The following is a 19,811-nucleotide window of genomic DNA, read 5'->3' as shown; positions in this document are numbered from 1 at the left end:
TTATTTTGTTTATATTCTGTTGAATTGAATAAAAGTATTGATTGATTGATTGAATTCATGTTACGAACGATATTCATTGATGATGCCCGAATAAATAACATTTTCCAGCTAAAATATAATTATTACCTTGGGCAAATATTGAATGACATAGAAACTTAATCATTGTGATGATGCTTATTGAATTCATGAATTTATTCTTAGTTTATCCTGATAATAATATCAAACTTCAACATAGTATTTAATCCCATTTCTCTCAAATTACCAAGTGGATAATAATTAATAGAAATGAAGTGTGAAAATATGATGAGTCACACATAACTGAATAAGAAAATAGCTCCATACTCAAACAAATCTTGTTATGAGCAAATTTATTCCGAGTTACTGAACCAGTTACCATTCTTCTCGTTATCAATGCTTTTATCAATAATTATGTGAATATTAATATAATTCTACTAATTCAAACTGAATGGTATCGCAAATGACATTATATCAATCGATGGCAGACTGAGAAAAATCATGTTAAAGAGGAATCAATTCCATTAATAAAAAATCCACAAATGATTATCCTGTTTGGTATTCAGTTATAACGGAGATAATTTGTTGAATAGGAATTATCTATTATATTAACATAATTAACCAAAGATTAAATTCCCTTGAAAATGAGAAAGCTTCAAAGCATTGTTAGGTTGGTTGCTCCTTTATTCCTCAATGCAAGAATATTTTAACCTTTTCACTGTCGACTCTCGTCATTAACATCAAATAATCAACAGAACCCTAATGAGATGAAATGTAAAAATACAAACCAAACTGGAATAAGATTGTAGCAAGTAATTGGGGTGAATTTGTTGGAGCGAATCGAGCGAAAAAATGAAGACGACTGACATGACGGCTGGTTGACACCGCAGAGTTTTGGAGTGGATGAGTGACGGTGGTGGTTGGGGGAAAACGGAAGGGAGATGGACGAGAGTTTGTTGGGAGACAGGGAGAGAAAAGAGACGAGAGGATTTATGATAATTTTGCAATTACCGGGCGCTGGCCATGGAGGCAGTCCCCTGGGACCGGTGTCGGTGGGGTAGGTGGTGACCGGGACGGTTGGGGGGGTGGTGGCGTTGTTTCTATAGCAACAATAACTCGCAGAGGCCGCCACTGGAGACGGGACACAGCCGAGTTTTGTGCCATCCTCATCCCCGAGGAGTTGGCGCTCCAATTGATAACGCGCTCCCATTAGCCGGAGTCAAATCGGCTCCCCGGAGACCGAGCGGCGGTCGGACAAATTGCTCCGGGCCCCGGACAGTCGCGGAAAAATCGCCGACACAAGACCGCGTCGCCGGATTGCTTCAATTATGCACTGCTGACAACCCAGCACTGACCGCTATATCAACTTTGACTTTTCCAAGTACCGTACACAGTAGTTGAGTGTGTACAAAACATCATTGTCTCCTAGATTAAATTCATTGATGATTTCAATTATTATCCATGAGCTGTATTATTGAGAGTCACATTTTCAGAGCCAGTAAAAGTGAACTCCGATGTTTTTAGAATTGTTACTGTAAGTAGTTATCTGTCAATACCACAATACTTGGTTCGCACCATTCAAATACGAATTTCTCACAACTCCTCCGTAGAAAGGATTGGTCTTCCAATTCCAACTCCTTTTACATCTACTTGAGACTTAATATGATAACATTTTAAATGATCCACATGAGACACGATAGAATGAAAATAAAACTAGAACTATTATCATGTTTACCCAATTCCAACACAGTTTATGCTACATTTTTGCATTTTATTCAAGATATGATATAGTATCTTTCGTCACATGGACGGGAAGGGGCCTTTTGCAGGCGAAAATGATGTTTCTGGTCGAGGCGTTAGCCCAGACTAGAATTTCATTCGCAAAAGACATTCACGTCCAAGTAACGTACACTATTTTTTGTCATAATAATCTAAAAAAGAATAATATTGAGAAATATAAAACATTACCTGCTTGTGCTGAAGTTACCACATGCATTCTATAAAAATAACTTACTTTACAAATTCTGAATCAGAAATTTCGCGGAAGTTGATAAAACTTTCATCTGGAGATCTGTAGGTGTTTTTTTTGTAGCAGTTTTGCTGTTCCTGTTTCGAAACTAAGAAACATACTCGACTGTGAAGAAAACTTATGGTTTCATTACAGTAAAGTATGCTGTAATGAGAATCATATGTTTATTTGTTCTGCAATCAGCTGTTTACCGGCTTGATTTCATGCATGGAAAACAGCTGAGATTGAATGACTATGACAAAAATTTATAAATTGGTCATTCATATTATGTTATCAATGTTAAGAATGGTCATGGATAACAATGAAAATTATCCTGAAAAACTTATTTGAAAATTCCCTCTCGTACTTTTCTTGAACATATAATTTGAAGTATCGACTACTGCAGTTTCTCATCAATCAATCAATCATCTCATAATAGAGTTACATGTTCCGTGCTATTGTAATGAAGATCACAATTCAATTGGAAATTCAGCTTCGATTAGTGTCAACCTTTATCACACATGATTAGAATTGAATACTATTTCCTTCTTAGAGACTTCAGACAAATTAAAATCAATTTTTAAAATATAATTGATTTCTTTAAAACTCCTGCAAAATCACTTCAAGCTCCACAATATTGTATTTTTATATTGTGTTTATTCAAATTGTATGAAATCTTTAGGATCGGAAAATTTCGTCAAAATTATCGAGAGTATTTCATGTTTCAGTTCAGCTACAAAAAAATTTGTACAAGTGAATAATAAATACCCTTTGAATAATACACACAAAATTTGTACAAGTGAATAATAAATACCCTTTGAATAATACACAAAAAAATTTGTACAAGTGAATAATAAATACCCTTTGAATAATACACACAAAATTTGTACAAGTGGATAATAATACCCTTTGAATAATACACACAAAATTTGTACAAGTGAATAATAAATACCCTTTGAATAATACACACAAAATTTGTACAAGTGAATAATAAATACCCTTTGAATAATACACACAAAATTTGTACAAGTGAATAATAAATACCCTTTGAATAATACACACAAAATTTGTACAAGTGAATAATAAATACCCTTTGAATAATACACACAAAATTTGTACAAGAATAACACTCTCGATCCCATGCGAGATGAACTACTTAATACACTTCAGACCACCCACAACACTGGTATTATTTGAACACCTACCCAAGTGATGAATGTTGCTGTAATGCATCGCATATAAGGGTGATGTTGAACAACAATGATAGATGCTAGATTGTCAGCTTTCCGAGTTGAACGCTATCGCAATTAGCTGCCGGATTTGACAGAGGATGGCATTTGTTCATTGAGAAGGGGTGAGCGTGTCATTTCGAATGACGCGAGGGGAGTGATAAAATCTCTGTAACTCGTGTAGCCTAATATCAGATCCTGTTACTAGGGTACAAGCTGCTAGTTTTACTCATCATCAAATGCCAATGGTTTATGTAGGATTTCATCAAATTTTAGATTCCTTCCTCTGCTTCAATTCTAAAGACAACATCTTTTATCATTTGTATAATTAACAAGATAGATAGTTCAAGAGTATTCTATTGAGTACTGCTATAAGAGTAAGAGCTATTTCAGCTTCAATCGAATAAAAATAAAAAACATACTGGACAATGATTCATGTGGTTAATTGTCAAGACAACCAATCAAAGAAGAATTCTTTCCAAGAACGCCTTCCCCAATAAATAGAATATTCATGATTAAAATTCAACAGGCTTTAGTACAGCAGAGCCCAAGGTTGTTGTAGGCTTGAATTGAATATCGTCGTATCTGCTCCATATTTAATCTTTTAATAATAAAAAAAACACCAAAAATGATTGAGTAGTAATCAAGATTAATGAGCAATCCCAATGGCTTGTTCAGCTAATCTTAGAAATTGTAACTTATCGGGTGAATGATCCAATGGATTCCAAAGTATGGCTAACCTGATTGATAGCTTGCCCTATAACCTTGAGTCGTATAACCTAATTGATAATCGAGGAGATATTACGTCAGCTGCGTCGAGAAGACTGGATCAAACTTACTACCGGCTTTACTAGATCATGGTATATTTTATTCATGTTTTAGTTTATGTATCCACTATTGAGTTTCTTACATATTTCTTACAAATCACATCATTGCTTTCGATTCAACCAGTTACGACAATTCGAAGTAATTCTCGCTATAGAGTTTACAATAGTCCATGGTCTGTGAATTGCAAAAAATAAATACGTCTGTTAATACTTTTTCCATGATAATTTTATGTGGTTGTCTGTTTCATTAGAGTATTAGCAAATCCCACTGGAAAAAGCGATTCTGTCATATTGGAGAGGAAAAAGTGAACATTATAAATTATATTACTATGAAACTGAAAAATAGATTATTCTTGTGATGAGATACAAACAGTAAACTTGACGTTGCACTCTGAAAACTATAAACTCAAACCTCGTCTCTCATTAACCATATGCATTAACTTTAATTCACTCTGTTGGTGGAAAGTCTGATGCACATATCCAGATCCTCTTAGGTCACCGAATTTATCAGCATGCAAAATTATCTCTCATACAGTATAGGCCAGCAGCAAATCTAAATTTTGTGTTACTGGGAAGGGGCATAGAAGCACTAGCCGTGTTTTGTCATGTGGACTGCCAACAATAAATTGATAAATAATTAAATTCTATTTATTTGAATGCGTGATTCATGTTCAGTGGTGCGGTGCTGAATGTGAGGCAGGCCTCTGTGCATCGGTAATGAGAAACAGCATTTGTGTGGTGGTTGGTGGTCGCTGGATAAAAGCTTTTACTGCGTTGCACATAAAGTAGTTCCATGCTACATTTCTGTTCTCTCTCACACAGAATGCACTTCTCCCTCACACACACACACTCTCTCTCCATTTGGCTCTCGATATGTTGTTATTGCAGTATCCGATACTGAGCTACCCACGAATGTCTCATCAATCGAGTGGTGCTAAGTGAGTATGAGTATGCTCTCAACACCCCATTGCTCCTCATTGCTCCTCTTATATCTGGCCGTCACTTGGATTTACAAGTGTCACACTATGCCCGTCAATGCATGCGTTGCTATACTACATCTCACACTTCTTTTCAGATTTTTTAATATTATAATGAGCTATTCTCTGCACAATGAATACCATACTTGATGAAACAACATTGAAGCTTTAAAATAATAGTTTTCTACTGTTTAGACTGTTGGTAATTCTACAAACAAGAATCAACATGAATAATTCATTTCATGATATAAAAGGAATTAGAGTACTGTGACATATTCTGGTTTGATGGAAGATTTTCAAACTGAATACACTCAAGTTTCTCTCAAGTATTATGTTTCTTTGTTGGGAAACATTGCTGCATCCTTTTTTTATTGATGAATGTACATTTATTCAAGATGTGCATTTTTCAAATTCATAATCCATTTATTGATTCAAGATTATTCAAGATAGACAATATTCATCAAAATAATAAATTCACTTGATTAATAATATTTATTCAAAGAACACCTTTCTTGAAAATCAGAACTTTGAGAAAACTTATCACTTGAAAACCAAGCTACAAGAAGGAAAATCATCAGCTATGAAAGTTTTAGCTGAGAATAAGCATCCAAATAATTGAATGTCCAAACTCAATTGGATCAAATTAGAATTTCAAAAAAATCAATTGAATTTTTTTGGAACAGGTGCATTCAATTTTTATTGAATTACACAAAAAAGTACAAAATAATGAAACCAATGATAGAAGAACAAATACAAAAATAACAGGCTTCATAGTGGGGTGTGATGAATAGAAAAAGAGAAGGAAAAACCTAGCCAAATGGTTCCCCATGGAATAAGGATTCATGTATTTCACCACAATACAATGGAAAATAAGAATCAACAACATTTGCATAGCACGATTATTCAATTGTAATGATTTTGAAATTTGTCAATCTCTTACTGTTCTATCAAACTTTAAATTTGCAAATTTCTTGTTCTAGTACTGGTTTCTATTCGTACAGGTTTTTACCAAATATCACTACAATTTCAACGTTTCCCAGCTTACCTTTTCAAATGACTTTTTAATAGAAAAAAGTGATTTAATAATAAGCAGTTCGTGATGGAAAACAACATTGAAGAATTACATTTTTAGTTAAAGTTGGAATAAACAGTTTGATCAACTACTAAAGCACATACAACATGTAGAGTTTGTTAATATCATATACGCAGTGAAATATATGAAACATGCTAAACACTATTGATTCGAGGATTGATGTGGAATCGGATTGCAGTAGCATGTGAGTTGCATTTCGTTAGCTGGGCGCTCAGGAAAAGCACGTTTTGCTGATGAGAGGGGAATTGCAGCAAATTTACATTGGATCAGCGCTAGGCGGAAAATCGCACCTCGAACGAATGAACGAATGCTGACAGCGAGCTGATAGGCCTCAGCACTGAGCCTAATCCGCGGCGCCGCCAGCTCAAGCCGAATATTGTAAATTCTCAGCGCACCGGCAATTGCCATCTTTATCATACGGCTGAATTTGTAGAGTGGAGAGAGATTCCCGTGCACTGCGCGCCCTATTAATTAATGCATATGTGCATCATATCATCGGCTCGTGGTCCGATACCTATATATGTTTATAGCTATGCGTGTTATGCATTGGTGGCCGACGAATGCATTTTCGCTCTAGGCTAAAGCTAGACCGCAAAGCTCGGACGGACGGCGCTGGATATGCAACACGCTCCACCTCTGCCAAAAAGGGTTCATATACGCAGATGGATGATGCATCGATAGTTGCAGTGCATTTGTGCATATGTGTTGGTTGCATGCTGAGGGAGAAAGAACATCAGAGAGCCAGAGACACACTTAGTACCCTGTGTAGTGGAGATCCGTTCGTATGACATCATGTACGAGTAGTAATGGACACGGGTAAATTTTGTGTTTTCCACAAGGGAAACATTGATTAAATTTGGTTCATCTGTTGTTTCTGATACTGCTCCAACTTATCAATGGTATAAACATTCTAAAACTTTCCACACATAATTGTTGTACTATAGCGATGTCTAGAGCACATTAAACGTGCGAGGATAAGCGAAAAAAATTTTATAGGAAAGATAATTCGAATGTCTTGTTATGTTTTTCACTGATTGATTAATTTGATTTGACGTTTTGCATGAAGCAAGCAATAGCATTCCATTATTTTTTAGCTATTGGAAAAACACAATTCACATTAATTATTAGGTCATTACAGAAACGGTAAAAATCGGGAATAGCAATTGTACCTAAATGTACCTACTTGGATCTATGAAATGCTATTCACAGCAGGAAAAGGAATAATGTTCCGAAATATCTTACTACCGTATATGGAACTGTTCTAGATTAATGTGGATGGGATAATGTTATTCTTGAAAAATGTAAATTTACCATTGTTAGAATAGGTTCATCTAACATTACTTTCAATAGAATAATATCAATTCAACATTGAAAATATATTTTCAAGATGATTCAGACCACAATTACCAATTCTGCAGAATGATTAGTGAACAAATTGCAAAAATACGAATTCATTTTCACAGATCAAGAGAAATGTGCGGCAGCGACTTTTGGTGGCAAGTGGCACTCGGTTTTGATTGTAATTAAGATTGACCCGAGCGATTAAGAAGCCGTTTGAGTGGCAGTCGGTGCCTCTGCTGAGCCACCTCTTAGCCACCACAACCAAGTCTAATTATCCTAATGGATCGGCGTCTTACAAGATCTCTTCGCGCCCGATTCAGGTGGCATCATCTGCTCCTCTCCCGGGAACGCATTAATAATCTTTGACCCGTCAAGCAGTCCTACTTGCTTCCTGTCTCCGTCCTTCCTTCTTTAACCCTCAAACCCGAAACGCAGCCATCTCCTCCATTGTTAATTCGGCGTAATTCAGCTCGCTTTCCGACTGCCAGTCACTTCGGTGCTCCTTCAGGACGAAGGATACGCTAATTTCGATCATGATTATTATTAGAACCCAGTCTGACACTCGGTAACTGTCCTGCTTGTGATGTTCACCTGAGAGTAAGTCTGAGAACGTGACTGCTACTGATCGAGGGTTTTTTCTTGAAGTACTGGAGATTGAAAAGCTGAATTCCGCTGGTGGATTGAATTGAGTTTGAACTTTATATAGAGTGATGCTCTATATATTTCATATTTTATGTTCAAAACAACATCTTTTCCGATCTGGGATTATTTACTTTTTGGTACTTATTCACTGAGCAAACGGTAAGGAATATTTCTCAATAATATTGATATTGGGAGTAGGTGACAGAAATTTGATTTGATAAAATTAGTAGAAGGATCAAAAGATTTCATTCAATTCTTTAGAGTTGAATTTGGATAGAATATATTAAACAAATTGAGAAAATAGAAAAACCTAAAATTGTTAAAATGTCTTCTTTGAGATGATATGCCAAAAATGCTTCAGAAAACAGTTGTGAAAATGGGAGAATTGAGTAACGTTGAGGAGTTGCAGTATGAATATCACACGTTCTTTCAATTCAAGCCAGCTCAATCATCCATACTAAGCTCATCACAGCAAAATGGACATCAGACATCAGGGATCATAATAGAGAAATTCTATAAGGAAGATTTTTAATAATAAATTGACAGCTTGCATACTTCAAATTGATGCTCAGAGAGTTTATACTTGTTAGAAAAAAAACGCATCCTGAATTCATAATTCATGAATCTTCAATTCAAGTGAATATGATTTAATGGTTTAAAAGCATGAAAAGCAAATATTGCAAGATAAATTAACCGTATACTTTTAATTTTTCTGTTTGTCACTTTGTTCCATAGCCAATTTCCATTTACAACATCAAGTTTTTTTTAAATCACTGCTACTTTCTGCATTCTCTGCACTTCTCTGTCATCATGCACTGGGTATTTGCGGTGATATTACAAATAAAATTTATTCTGAAGAAACACAGTGGTTAGTGAATAATAATGAATATAAGACAACGAATATGGAGAACTTCAATCTACTTGAACTTGGTGAAAAAACTTTCGAAGTGAAATAAAAATATCTTCCACAAAGGAAGATATGATGTACTATGGATTTGGAGATGAGTGGGAAGACGTGTATGTGTGTGAGTGTGAGTGTGCATACGTTCAGCGAATTCGAGCAAAACTGAACAGAAGCGGCAGAAGTGTATACACACAGACGATGGCGGGCGGCATGGTCTCTAGCCGTAGTAATTAATTAGCTCCCCCTACCCGAAGTGGAGGGGAAGGGGCAAGTCCGTAGTGCAGGTAGGTAGCCCGGGCGGAGCCCAAAGGCCCCTCGGGGGGCAGAGCAGCGGCGTATGCACGATACGATACGGGCCGAGCCAGTTTTTAGCCCACCGGGGACCAGACGATGTCAATTCATTATACAAGTGTGTCCCGGTCGCAGGGTCCCCTGGGAATAAGCCCGGCGTACGTCGATACGGGGTCCCCTGTCCCCCCGCCCCTTTCACCCGTCGCTGACGAGGAATCCTGTCAACACTCGCCTCCAAGCTGTCCAACTGTGGTGGCTCAGGGGGGACAGGAGAAGGGGGCACACGATAGTTTGTCCAACTCACATCCAGCAGACACACAGACATGAACGTTGAGCTCTCGCTTGGACTCTAGTGTGACACCACACTCGGTCAGACTTTCAGGGCCACACTTTGAAAAAAGAGTCTCTTCTATTGAGTGTTTACTTAAAAATTATCGAAAACGGTGATCGACTTTGAGAAAATAGAACTCTCTCCAATTTTTGAGCCCTCACATGAAAATCATTCGATTTGATTGCTTAATTCTTGAATAGCAATTGCCTTGGAATAAAGATTTTCAAAAATTGATTACTGATGTTCACTTATTTGCAAGGTCTTATGAAGCATATTGTATTCCAAAATAATTAAACATAATTGAGAACCTTCATCAAGTTGCATTCCAACTTATAGTAATATCAAATCTTAACACTGCTGCTTATGCTCGTTTGCAAAAATCAAACAAAATTTGATAGAATTCCTATTTTCAGGCTAGATTTCTCACAACATTTTCTAGTTTCTTGAATGGTTTTTGTTGCTTATAATGCTCAATTCTTTCACCTCTGGTATAATATGTTTTGTTTCAAGAGTTTCTAGAGCTCTTGAGCATGATACGAATGAATAGGTTATCCGAATGTTCTAAACAACATGGACTTCCATCATCATGATCTCATAATAGATTCATAATAGATCCCCTACAACTCATCGACTCTGATAAAATACGATATTCAGACCACCTTGAACACATTGTAAACCAACTTTAAAAAATCTGGTGTGGCGCACTCACACAACTTTCCTTGCCGTTATGAAAATTTATCACCTGACGCTAGTGTTCCCGCGCATCTCAAGTCTACTATACAAAGATCCAAGACAGCTGGTGACAGGAAAATAACGCTGGAGAACAGTTGCCAACAGTTTGTAATTAAAATAATAACATTTTCTCGAATTTCGAGCTTATTTTCAATTTTAGGAGAAAATGTTACTGAACATTAATTGAAGAGATTTTCATGCTCAATCTTTTCCACTTGAATTTTTTGTTTAAATTGTATCTAAAGCCTGATAATTGGGAATCTTTAATCAAACTTTGCATAGATGGGGCGGAGCTCCTGAAATTTCTACATATATGGGACTTGTAGCAGTTGATAGAGCTTATCAATGACTATTTTAGGTATGAATTAGATCAAAATCGTTGGAGCCGTTTTTGAGAAAATCGCGAAAAACCCTGTTTTTGACAACATTTTCATCATTTTATCCGCCATCTTGAATTGCATCAGATCGAAATTGTTCGTGTCGGATCCTTATATTGAAAGGACCTTAAGTTTCAAATTTCAAGTAATTCCGTTAATTGGGAGATGAGATATCGTGTACACAGACGCACATACACTCATACAAACACACACACACACACACACACACACACACACACACACACACACACACACACACACACACACACACACACACACACACACACACACACATACAGACCAATACCCAAAAACCACTTTTTTGAACTCAGGGGGCCTTGAAACGTGAGGAAATTTAGAAATTGGGGTATCTTAATTTTTTTCGGAAAGCAATACTTTCCTTACCTATGGTAATAAGGCAAGGAAAGTAAAAAGGTGAACGGTGACTGTTTACATTCTTGCATTTCTTATTGAACCACATATTTGCCAAGTATTAGATTATTTGATTAGTATTAGAACAGGAGTGTATAAGCATCGTAAACGTAAAACAATATTGATTGATAAATCAGATTTGCAGGAAAAGTAAAAAATGATAAATTTTTCAACTATTGTTTCTAAGATGGGTTTTACATGTAACTTATAATCAAAGCCTATATTGGAGGTTCACGTAAATGGACAAAATCAGAGTCTTAACACTATGGTCACCACTCAATATTACACAAAGGGTTTGAAAATTCCAGTAGGGTACAAGGTGGCAGGAGAGTTGCACTTTTTAATTACGGTGGAAGGCCATTTCTTGAGGGTAAATTATTGAGGGGCCGACAGTAAAACGCGGCCTGAAAGTGTCGTTGGTCGGTCGTGACTCGGCGGACCCGGGCGGCCCTGATTCACATTTAATGAATATCTGGTGTTGAAAAGATGGGCCTTTCTTCGGTGCACTGCTCCTCTCTTCGTTACACAGGGTACCATATTTAATAATGAAAGCCGGCTGATAGTAAAGCAGTCAAACGGTTCCCGATAGGGTTGCCGTTTTAATGTCTCGGGTCTGTTTAATAGATAACGCGGCCGCTACTGACCGCACCCTCCCCGCCCCCGGCTTGGCGTCTTTAATCGGCGAATGTCTTGTCACCGCCACCCGGTTTAATGTTCCGTTGTAAACCTGCCGCCTCGGGGGACCTCGTAAACATCGTCGTGCACCTGACGCCGCCCCCGGGGGCAGCAGCCGCCGCTCATCATCCGGCCGCCTTTAATCACTCTGCTCCTCTGTCCTCACTCACTCCATCCGTCCAACTGTCCGTCCATCTATCGACCCGTCAAAGGAACGCTCGACTTTTCCTCACTTCGCCAAGTTTCGAACAGACCCTTGCCTTTCATGTTTCACCCTTCGGCAACAAATCACACTTATTACAATCTCCTTGAATTAAAACTGAGCGTGATAAGTGTGAAATAAGTCCAGCCCAATCAGATACTACACTTTCTTATCAGTTGATTCTGTTCCGCTCATTATCATCACAATATAAAATAATGATAGACTCATACATTATTATTAAAGGGTTCGTTCAAGGTTGGACAAGAGCCTTTGACTAGAATGAAGGATATTACTAATTTTCTTACGAATTTTGTCAATGACTGTCTCGATATTCCACCATCTAATTCTACAGGAGGTACATTCTCTGTAGACGTACACATTCATTAAGCCAATTCAGTTTATATTGTATAATGATTTTCACTTGTATTATTGATGTTTATTCTGATATGGAGAACCTGCAGCTATTAAAGCTATTAACTTTTTCCATTTTCTAGTTAAATACAAATAAGCCACATGATCTTGAATCTTTGTTATGAGAATTCATCTTCGCTGCTCAATATTTCTTGAGAATAGTTGTATTGCTGTATGTAAAATAGTCGCAGCAAGAGGTTCTCTGGGAGAGTTTATATTCATTTACTAGTGTAGTGTTCGTTGATGAGTTAAAGGCAATAAATCTTAATGTACAAGTAGTACAAAAGAACTATTGTTAAGGAAGTGGAGTATGTTCATTCAAATTTATTCCAATCGACTGATCATTTTTAACTGTGATTTAACTGTTCGATGACAATCATGATAATAATAGTAAAATAAAGTCTATCTAAGGTCTTATTAGTGATTTGAGTGTAATATTTTCGTTTTCTATCCAGTTCCTCAACCTTCAAAATTCTTAGTTTCTGTTGTTTTTGAGTGTAAAAGAACTAAATTTCAGAAAAGTGGAATTATAACCTCATTTCGGACTTTTAAATTATTATCTAAATTTGGGTGAAAGATAGTACAAGGAGTATCCTTAGTTTTTCTCTCCCATTCAGTGTTTCTTGTGAAAATTAGAATAATAAAATAATTAATAAACAAATTACAGTAATTTGGAATCTATATAAATATTAATATACTGAGTGTTTCCGAACTCCCTATCAATATTGTAGGGTATTTTTTCTGAGTACGGAACATATATACATTTCATATATTATGATTATAGTATTTTATACAATAGATCAAATAAGTAAAAAATAAAATGAAATATCTAAATATAATTTCCAAACTGTCCGAAAGTCCCAAATCACTCACACAGCCGCCATTTTGTTTTTTCTCTTATAATTTTCTTCTAAATAATGCTGAACATCGCACAAACATCTATCACTAGACAGAGCCACATAAAAATGGTAACAATTTTTCAAATTTTAAAACAAAATGGCGGTCGTTCAAAATTTTATTCCTTGAATAACAAAAAAAATGTTGATTTTACAAAAACGTTACTTACTAACTAATTACTTTTTTTAGTAAATATAATTACAAATCGATTGACTCCTCAGTTTCCTCATGAGATTAAACGAATATTGAGTGAGATATGGGAGCTTTAGTGATAGCTGACCGCTGGAGGTTTGTTGCAATGCACGTCAAGGCATGCTGCTAAAGTCAGCCTCAATCATGCCAAAATCTCCATTGCATTTCATGTTACTCGTAAGTGATTTTATACTATTTCAAAAACAAATTTAAAACTTTACATAATCCTCAGGAGGTAGGTCACGTAACACTAAAGCTGCCATATCTCACTCAATATCCATTGAAATTCGATAAGTGAAGAGTCAAACGATGTGTTATTAAATTTACCAAACAAAGTTATACTTGTATTTTTTGTAGAATCAACGGTTTTCTGGTTATTCAAGAAATAACATTTTCATTTCTGAATTTGAAAAAAATTGTAGCCCTGTCTAGTTGTCATCAATGTTTGTGCAAAGTTTGACTTCCGAAAAAAATGATAAGTGAAAAAACAAAATGACGGCTGTGTATGAACTTGACTTTCGGGCTGTTTGGAAATTATATTTAAGTATGTATTTTACCCAGGAACAATGCCCTAAAATATTGGTAGGGAGTTCGGAAACACTCTGCATAAAAACTGATCTTTTCACTCATTCATTCATTCCTCATGAAGAAAACTAAAAATCTACTCGACCAAATACATTCAAATGGGACAGGTATACTCAGTTGATATTCTAGAGGCGCACTAAGAACGGGTTTGAAAGAAAAAATCAAAAGATACAGCCAAAATCTGTGTTTTCCAACATTTTTCTGCGTTTTCTCAGACAATGTCCAAATTGAGTACCTAGAGAAGTTCAGTTAAAGTGTGAAAATGTCGTATTAGGAGGGCTTTGAAATATCCCCAGATATACGCCCAAAATCAGTGGTTTTCCAGCATTTTTCTGCGTTTCGTCAGATTTTTCAAACACTTATTGACAGGAAATGTTAGAATTTGGTAAATGAGTTCATCTGAGGTGTACCATTGTTGTATTGGAAGTGCATTGAAATAGCGCCAAACATACGTCTAAAATCTGAGTTTTTCTTCGTTTTCACATGTTTTTCGAAGAAAAAAAAGCTCAAATGAAAAATGCAGGCGAGCGAAGCTAGCCTGCTGGTCTTATTTCTGAATGATCCATCCAGGGGCGGAGCCCTTTAGCTAAACGGATAAGGCGAGCAAAGCGTATATGATAAATAATCATACTGCGATGAATTCTATATTGATGTGCATGTTATTTTCCCGGTTCTCTAAACTGTTTTTTGAACAGTTTAGGATAGTCTTGTGTATATTTCTTGGCTCCCTTATATCCCACGGGAAGGAACAACTGAATATTTATAGAATTGTAAAATATCAACGTCTACATATTATACATTACAGATAGTCACTCCATATCGTATCTTCTAATTGCTCAACACCCACAGAGAAAGGCATTCCATATTACTCACAGGAAGGAAACAATTCCACTCATCAACTCCATCCTTTGAGCGTGAAGAAATTCAAACTCATTAATTAAAGTCACCCCGACTGAAACTTTTTCAACCAAAGATTTAATTGAAGACTTTTACATGCACAAAACACAAGTATATGCATACTACGGTATCATACCACTTTTGTGGTAATTCAATTTTGCAACTAAAACTCCCAGTTGCATATACTCTATTGTATTAAACATGGTTATAAGACGGAACAAGTCTTTTGATACAAAATTTTCAATAGCAAAAAGGTCAGTATATTTTTCTCCGAAAGAGAACTATTATTTGATGATATTGAAAAATGTGATATTGCAATGGGAATACTGTAGGATATCCCTCGAAAGGAATAATAATTTGTGAGGAATGAGATTACTTCATGAAATCATTGATAGATTAATCTTTAGAGTAAAAGCTCATAACATGAGCAACATTACCCTTAGTATCTTTCTTCTAAATTAATGAACGGTATATTATTTAATACAATACTCTCTCCTTTCAAGACACTGCGGATTGTTACGTGTAATTTTTATGAACAGCATACGATAACTATGAGCATCTTATCATCCTTCTCCCGAATTAATAGAATGGAATAATACGATAATCTAATTCAGAAATACTGCAAATTGTTGAAGGAAATTGACATTAAGTTATAGCTTACTCTAGTGCTAGAGTCTCACAAACATGAGGATAACTCACTGCACGGTTGATAACAGCTATTTTCATGAACATCTCATAGTTTTTCATCCAAATTAATAAGGTCGAATCATGTGTCTAATACAGAAGCACTGCGCATTGTTTAAGATTATTCTGATGAAGAGTAACAAGTGACTGCACGGTTGAACACCACAATTTTCATGAACAGACCTAACTCAGCTCAAAGTTGAGAGCACAAATTTTCAGAGCAGGTTTTCCGTAGTTTTCTCGAAAGTCTGGATCTCGACCTGTTTTTCTGTTGGACTTGTCTTGAGGGAGCAAACTGCACTATGAGAGCCTGGCTGCTGGCTGCCTACGCCAAGGGGAAGACTCCTCTGGGACGGCCCAGCTCAGGGAGCTCCCACAGGAGGCGGACTGGGAACAGGGGAAAGCCTCTTCCTTCTCGGCTGTGAGACTGCTCGCACAAAATCATTATTCGATGTGGCCTGCCGGCTGCCGGCTGTAATGACCGGCGACAACAGTCGGCTTTCTACTCTTCTCTTCCATTCACTTTATAATATTTTTCACTTTTTATTAGGAGGGAGAATAGAGAATAGTTGTATGAGATCAATGAATGAGCCCTGGGAAATATTTATGGAGCGATCTTTCTATCTATCATTAATGTTTATCGTCCGTCAAAAAAGAATAATTTTCTTGGAGAGAAATCATCTTGTCCAAAGCGATTCCTTGGTTGATTTTAATGATTTGAGGAAAATTAATAAAAAAGTAGAATATAAATAACATAATCAGATTTTTCTGAATACTATAGGCCTACTGTTGCTGATAAGTGTTTTTTTTCTATTATTTCAGAGAAAATGCGACTAATTTTGAAATTTGAATAAAGAAGAGAACTTCAATAGACTTGCAGTAACCCACCATGAAATACAATATCATACTTTTCAAAAGTATAAAATAACTAGATCACAATTGATATAATCAGTACCTATATAATATTTTGCCATTAAGATATAAGTTGGAACACACTAATAATATTTTATACCCAATGAATGATGTTCTGTGATAAAAATAATTGTCATTTAAACTAATGCCTTGTATTGTCTGGAGAATAAAAACAAGATATCTAGGTATACATTTTTCAAATATCTAGGGATATGCTATCCAAAAGAAATAAGTTTGACCATTTAACTGATAGTGGGTTATAAATTCATGAATTACTCAACGTTTCAAAACTCAAAAATCATTGAGACTAGTCTACTATCCTACAATACTCCTCAACTATACTACAATATTCCTCACAACAACGGTTGGCTGATGTTAAGAAAATTAAAAAGACAAATATGTTATATTCAGTTGAAGTGAAATTTTTATTAAATATAAGCGAGTTGTAAGAAGTGGAGAAAAACTCCAACCGATATTTATTATTACTTTCAGAAGCTCCAATCGATCTTCGATTCTGTAACACTGTATTTTTCTCATTTTCACAGATGGTGAAGCCAATCATTTGAACCAAAAGAATAACATCATTGGATCATTGTTGGGGGGGGGGGCGTTTCCCTGTTTTGTGCGAAGATAATTGGAACCCCATTTCAGAAGATTGTGATGTGAATAAGGATGATTATCCAAGTTATCTTTCTTAAATTAGCAAAAGAAACCTATGCAATGGAAAATATATGTTATTCTACGAAATCACCCACACTAAATTCAATATAATTACACATCAAAATAAGCAATTTTCATATGTGTTTTTATTTTACAAAAGCCTCCTTCTCAGTTAAACGTTAACAAACTATTCAAACTTCATAGACTGAAATGAAACTTATAGTCTTATGTCTGAATATAAGAATGAATTAGAGAATTATTGCACATTGATACAAAATACTAAACATAATAATAGAAAACAAAACATAAAACATAGTAAACATAGATAAAAAAGGACACTTGAAAATGGCTTGGAAGCTGAAATTATCATATTTAGTGTTTTTTTTAAATGTTTAAAAAAAGGATATACTATGTAGTTGTTCCTATATCAATTTATTAATACATAGGCCTATTGCTGTACAATGTGAGATGATACTAAGTACTTTCAACTTACTTTTCAGAGAACGTGGTTTAGCCTGCTTGCGTCGAGACATTTGATGAGTGACAACTCGCCTGTAGACTCTGGTACAAATGGAACACGGAAGAAAAACTCGGATTTTGTACTCTACATAGTATACTTGAATATTAACACACCGTGTATGCTACGGTACTTGGAAAAACCGCGAAAAGAGAGAGATTTTGGCGCGCTGTGACCACGTGGTCGGTGTGACGTAAGCGAGTGCGCGCCGGTGTGGGTGCGTGCGTGTGACCGCTGCCGCTTCCGGCTGTAGACTGGCAGTGAGTTGAGCCGCCTCCGGTGGCGGCAGTCAGCCACCTTCGCGCATGCGCACTGCTGCCAAAACTTTACAACCCTCACTCACACCTTCGACTTGAAATCCACCCCACAGAACGCATCATTAGCTCACCTCTCAGCGCCGTCGGTCACCTTACCTTCTTCATTCAATTACTGCCTCTAACCCAACTGATTGTTATTGTTGAGCTTACTCTCTCTTCTTTCCAGTAATATAATAGTCATTCATTATCCAAGAACATCATTGTTCAATTACAAGAGTGAAATGAATATCTGGATAATATTCAGCATCTATTCCAATACAAGCGGCACAATCTAAAAATGTGTAGTGAATATTACACAAAAAAAACAAACAAACAAAACCTACTAGAGGAGTAGGTCAATTTCCACACAGAAAACACTAAACATGTAGAAGACACATTATAAGACATTTCTGAAACTAACTAATTGTATGTGATTGTAAACTATCTAATATTTTCTGTAATTATTGATGTAGTAGTTTTAGTTTTTTTTTGGGGGGGGGGGAATATACATGTATTTATTTAATAGTCTTGGCATACATAAATAGAAAATACTAATAATTGAAAAATCACAGCTCTATTTTCGTTACATCCACATTTATTAGTTTTGTACTCTGGACTGCCTTTTCGTGTTGAAACTATCACATCTTTAACTGTTGAAGCTGCACGGTAGAAGCTGAAAATTTGTTGGTTTCAACAAGAAACTGCAGTCTTGTGTATAAATCTAATAAATTTGGATGTGAAAAAAATAGAACTGTGTTTTTTCAATTAAGGAAAAATTCCATATAAATTATTATCTAATAATAATGATAATTATTATTATATAATTATTATCATACAAATCTTATCTAGAAAATACTAATCCATTATTGTGCTCATCACAGTGTAAGAAGAATATTTCTGAGTTTGCTTAGCGACAATTGGGCTACTGTAATATTGAATGAGAATAGAAGTATATTAATTCTTATGTTATAACGTGGAACTCCCACTATACTCAGATGGATAGTCTAGTAGGGGGATCCCAAAATATTTTATATATTGTATTTCATAATCATGTATGTTTCTTGAAAAATAAATTTGAATTGAATTGATGTATGACCGGTCGGAGGTTGAAAAAAATTACCCTTGTAAATATTTATATTCCAGGCTTTTTTAAAGAAATTCAGTCAAGTCAGGTACTTTTCGCTATCCTCACTAGTCTACTCATCGAATATTAGGATGTATCTCTGTCATCAGAGCTCTAGACTTGAGTCGTAATGCAACTGGTGGCTGAGCATGTGTTACAGCCAGAGTAGTCGGTGATAAGTTTGCCTATTTGACATTGTCGCAAAGGAGCCATGGACTGAACTATCGTATCAAAATTTGGGGATATTGAGTTGTAGTCTTCCAGTTTGAAAATCATAATATAATATTAACATTATTATTATACCATATTATATAACATAAATCGAAACCTATTGTCATCTATGTTGCCAAAATTGAAAATTGTGATTGAACTTTTAGTCAATTTATGCCAAAACCTATATAGTCAGTTATTTCTCTTGATCTTTAGCCTAATCGTTTTATATTTCAGATCAAAGTAATATTAGAACAAATATACTTTTTATATTTAATTATTAATAAAAATCCATCTGTAATATAAATTTTAGCCTACATTTAAATCAAATACAAATTTAAATCAATTTAC

At 35.7% G+C, this 19,811-nt stretch overlaps 1 protein-coding gene across 1 annotated transcript in view; it reads right to left on the bottom strand.

Annotated features, from left to right (window-relative positions):
- LOC111050791 (zinc finger protein 423 homolog) overlaps positions 1–18,462 on the bottom strand; it is a 179,291-nt gene extending 160,829 nt beyond the window's left edge. Inside the window, exon 1 of the mRNA XM_039420065.1 lies at positions 17,808–18,462. Within this exon, the coding sequence (XP_039275999.1) occupies positions 17,808–17,847 (40 nt within the window). The 5' untranslated portion in view covers positions 17,848–18,462. The remainder of the gene's footprint in view (positions 1–17,807) is intronic.
- Positions 18,463–19,811: the final 1,349 nt, after the last annotated feature.

The sequence above is a fragment of the Nilaparvata lugens genome, chromosome 2 (genome assembly GCF_014356525.2).
Source record: "Nilaparvata lugens isolate BPH chromosome 2, ASM1435652v1, whole genome shotgun sequence".
In the NCBI taxonomy this organism is placed as follows: Eukaryota; Metazoa; Arthropoda; class Insecta; order Hemiptera; family Delphacidae; genus Nilaparvata; species Nilaparvata lugens.
Note: the sequence above shows the minus strand (reverse complement) of the source record. Positions and strands in the feature narration are given on the sequence as shown.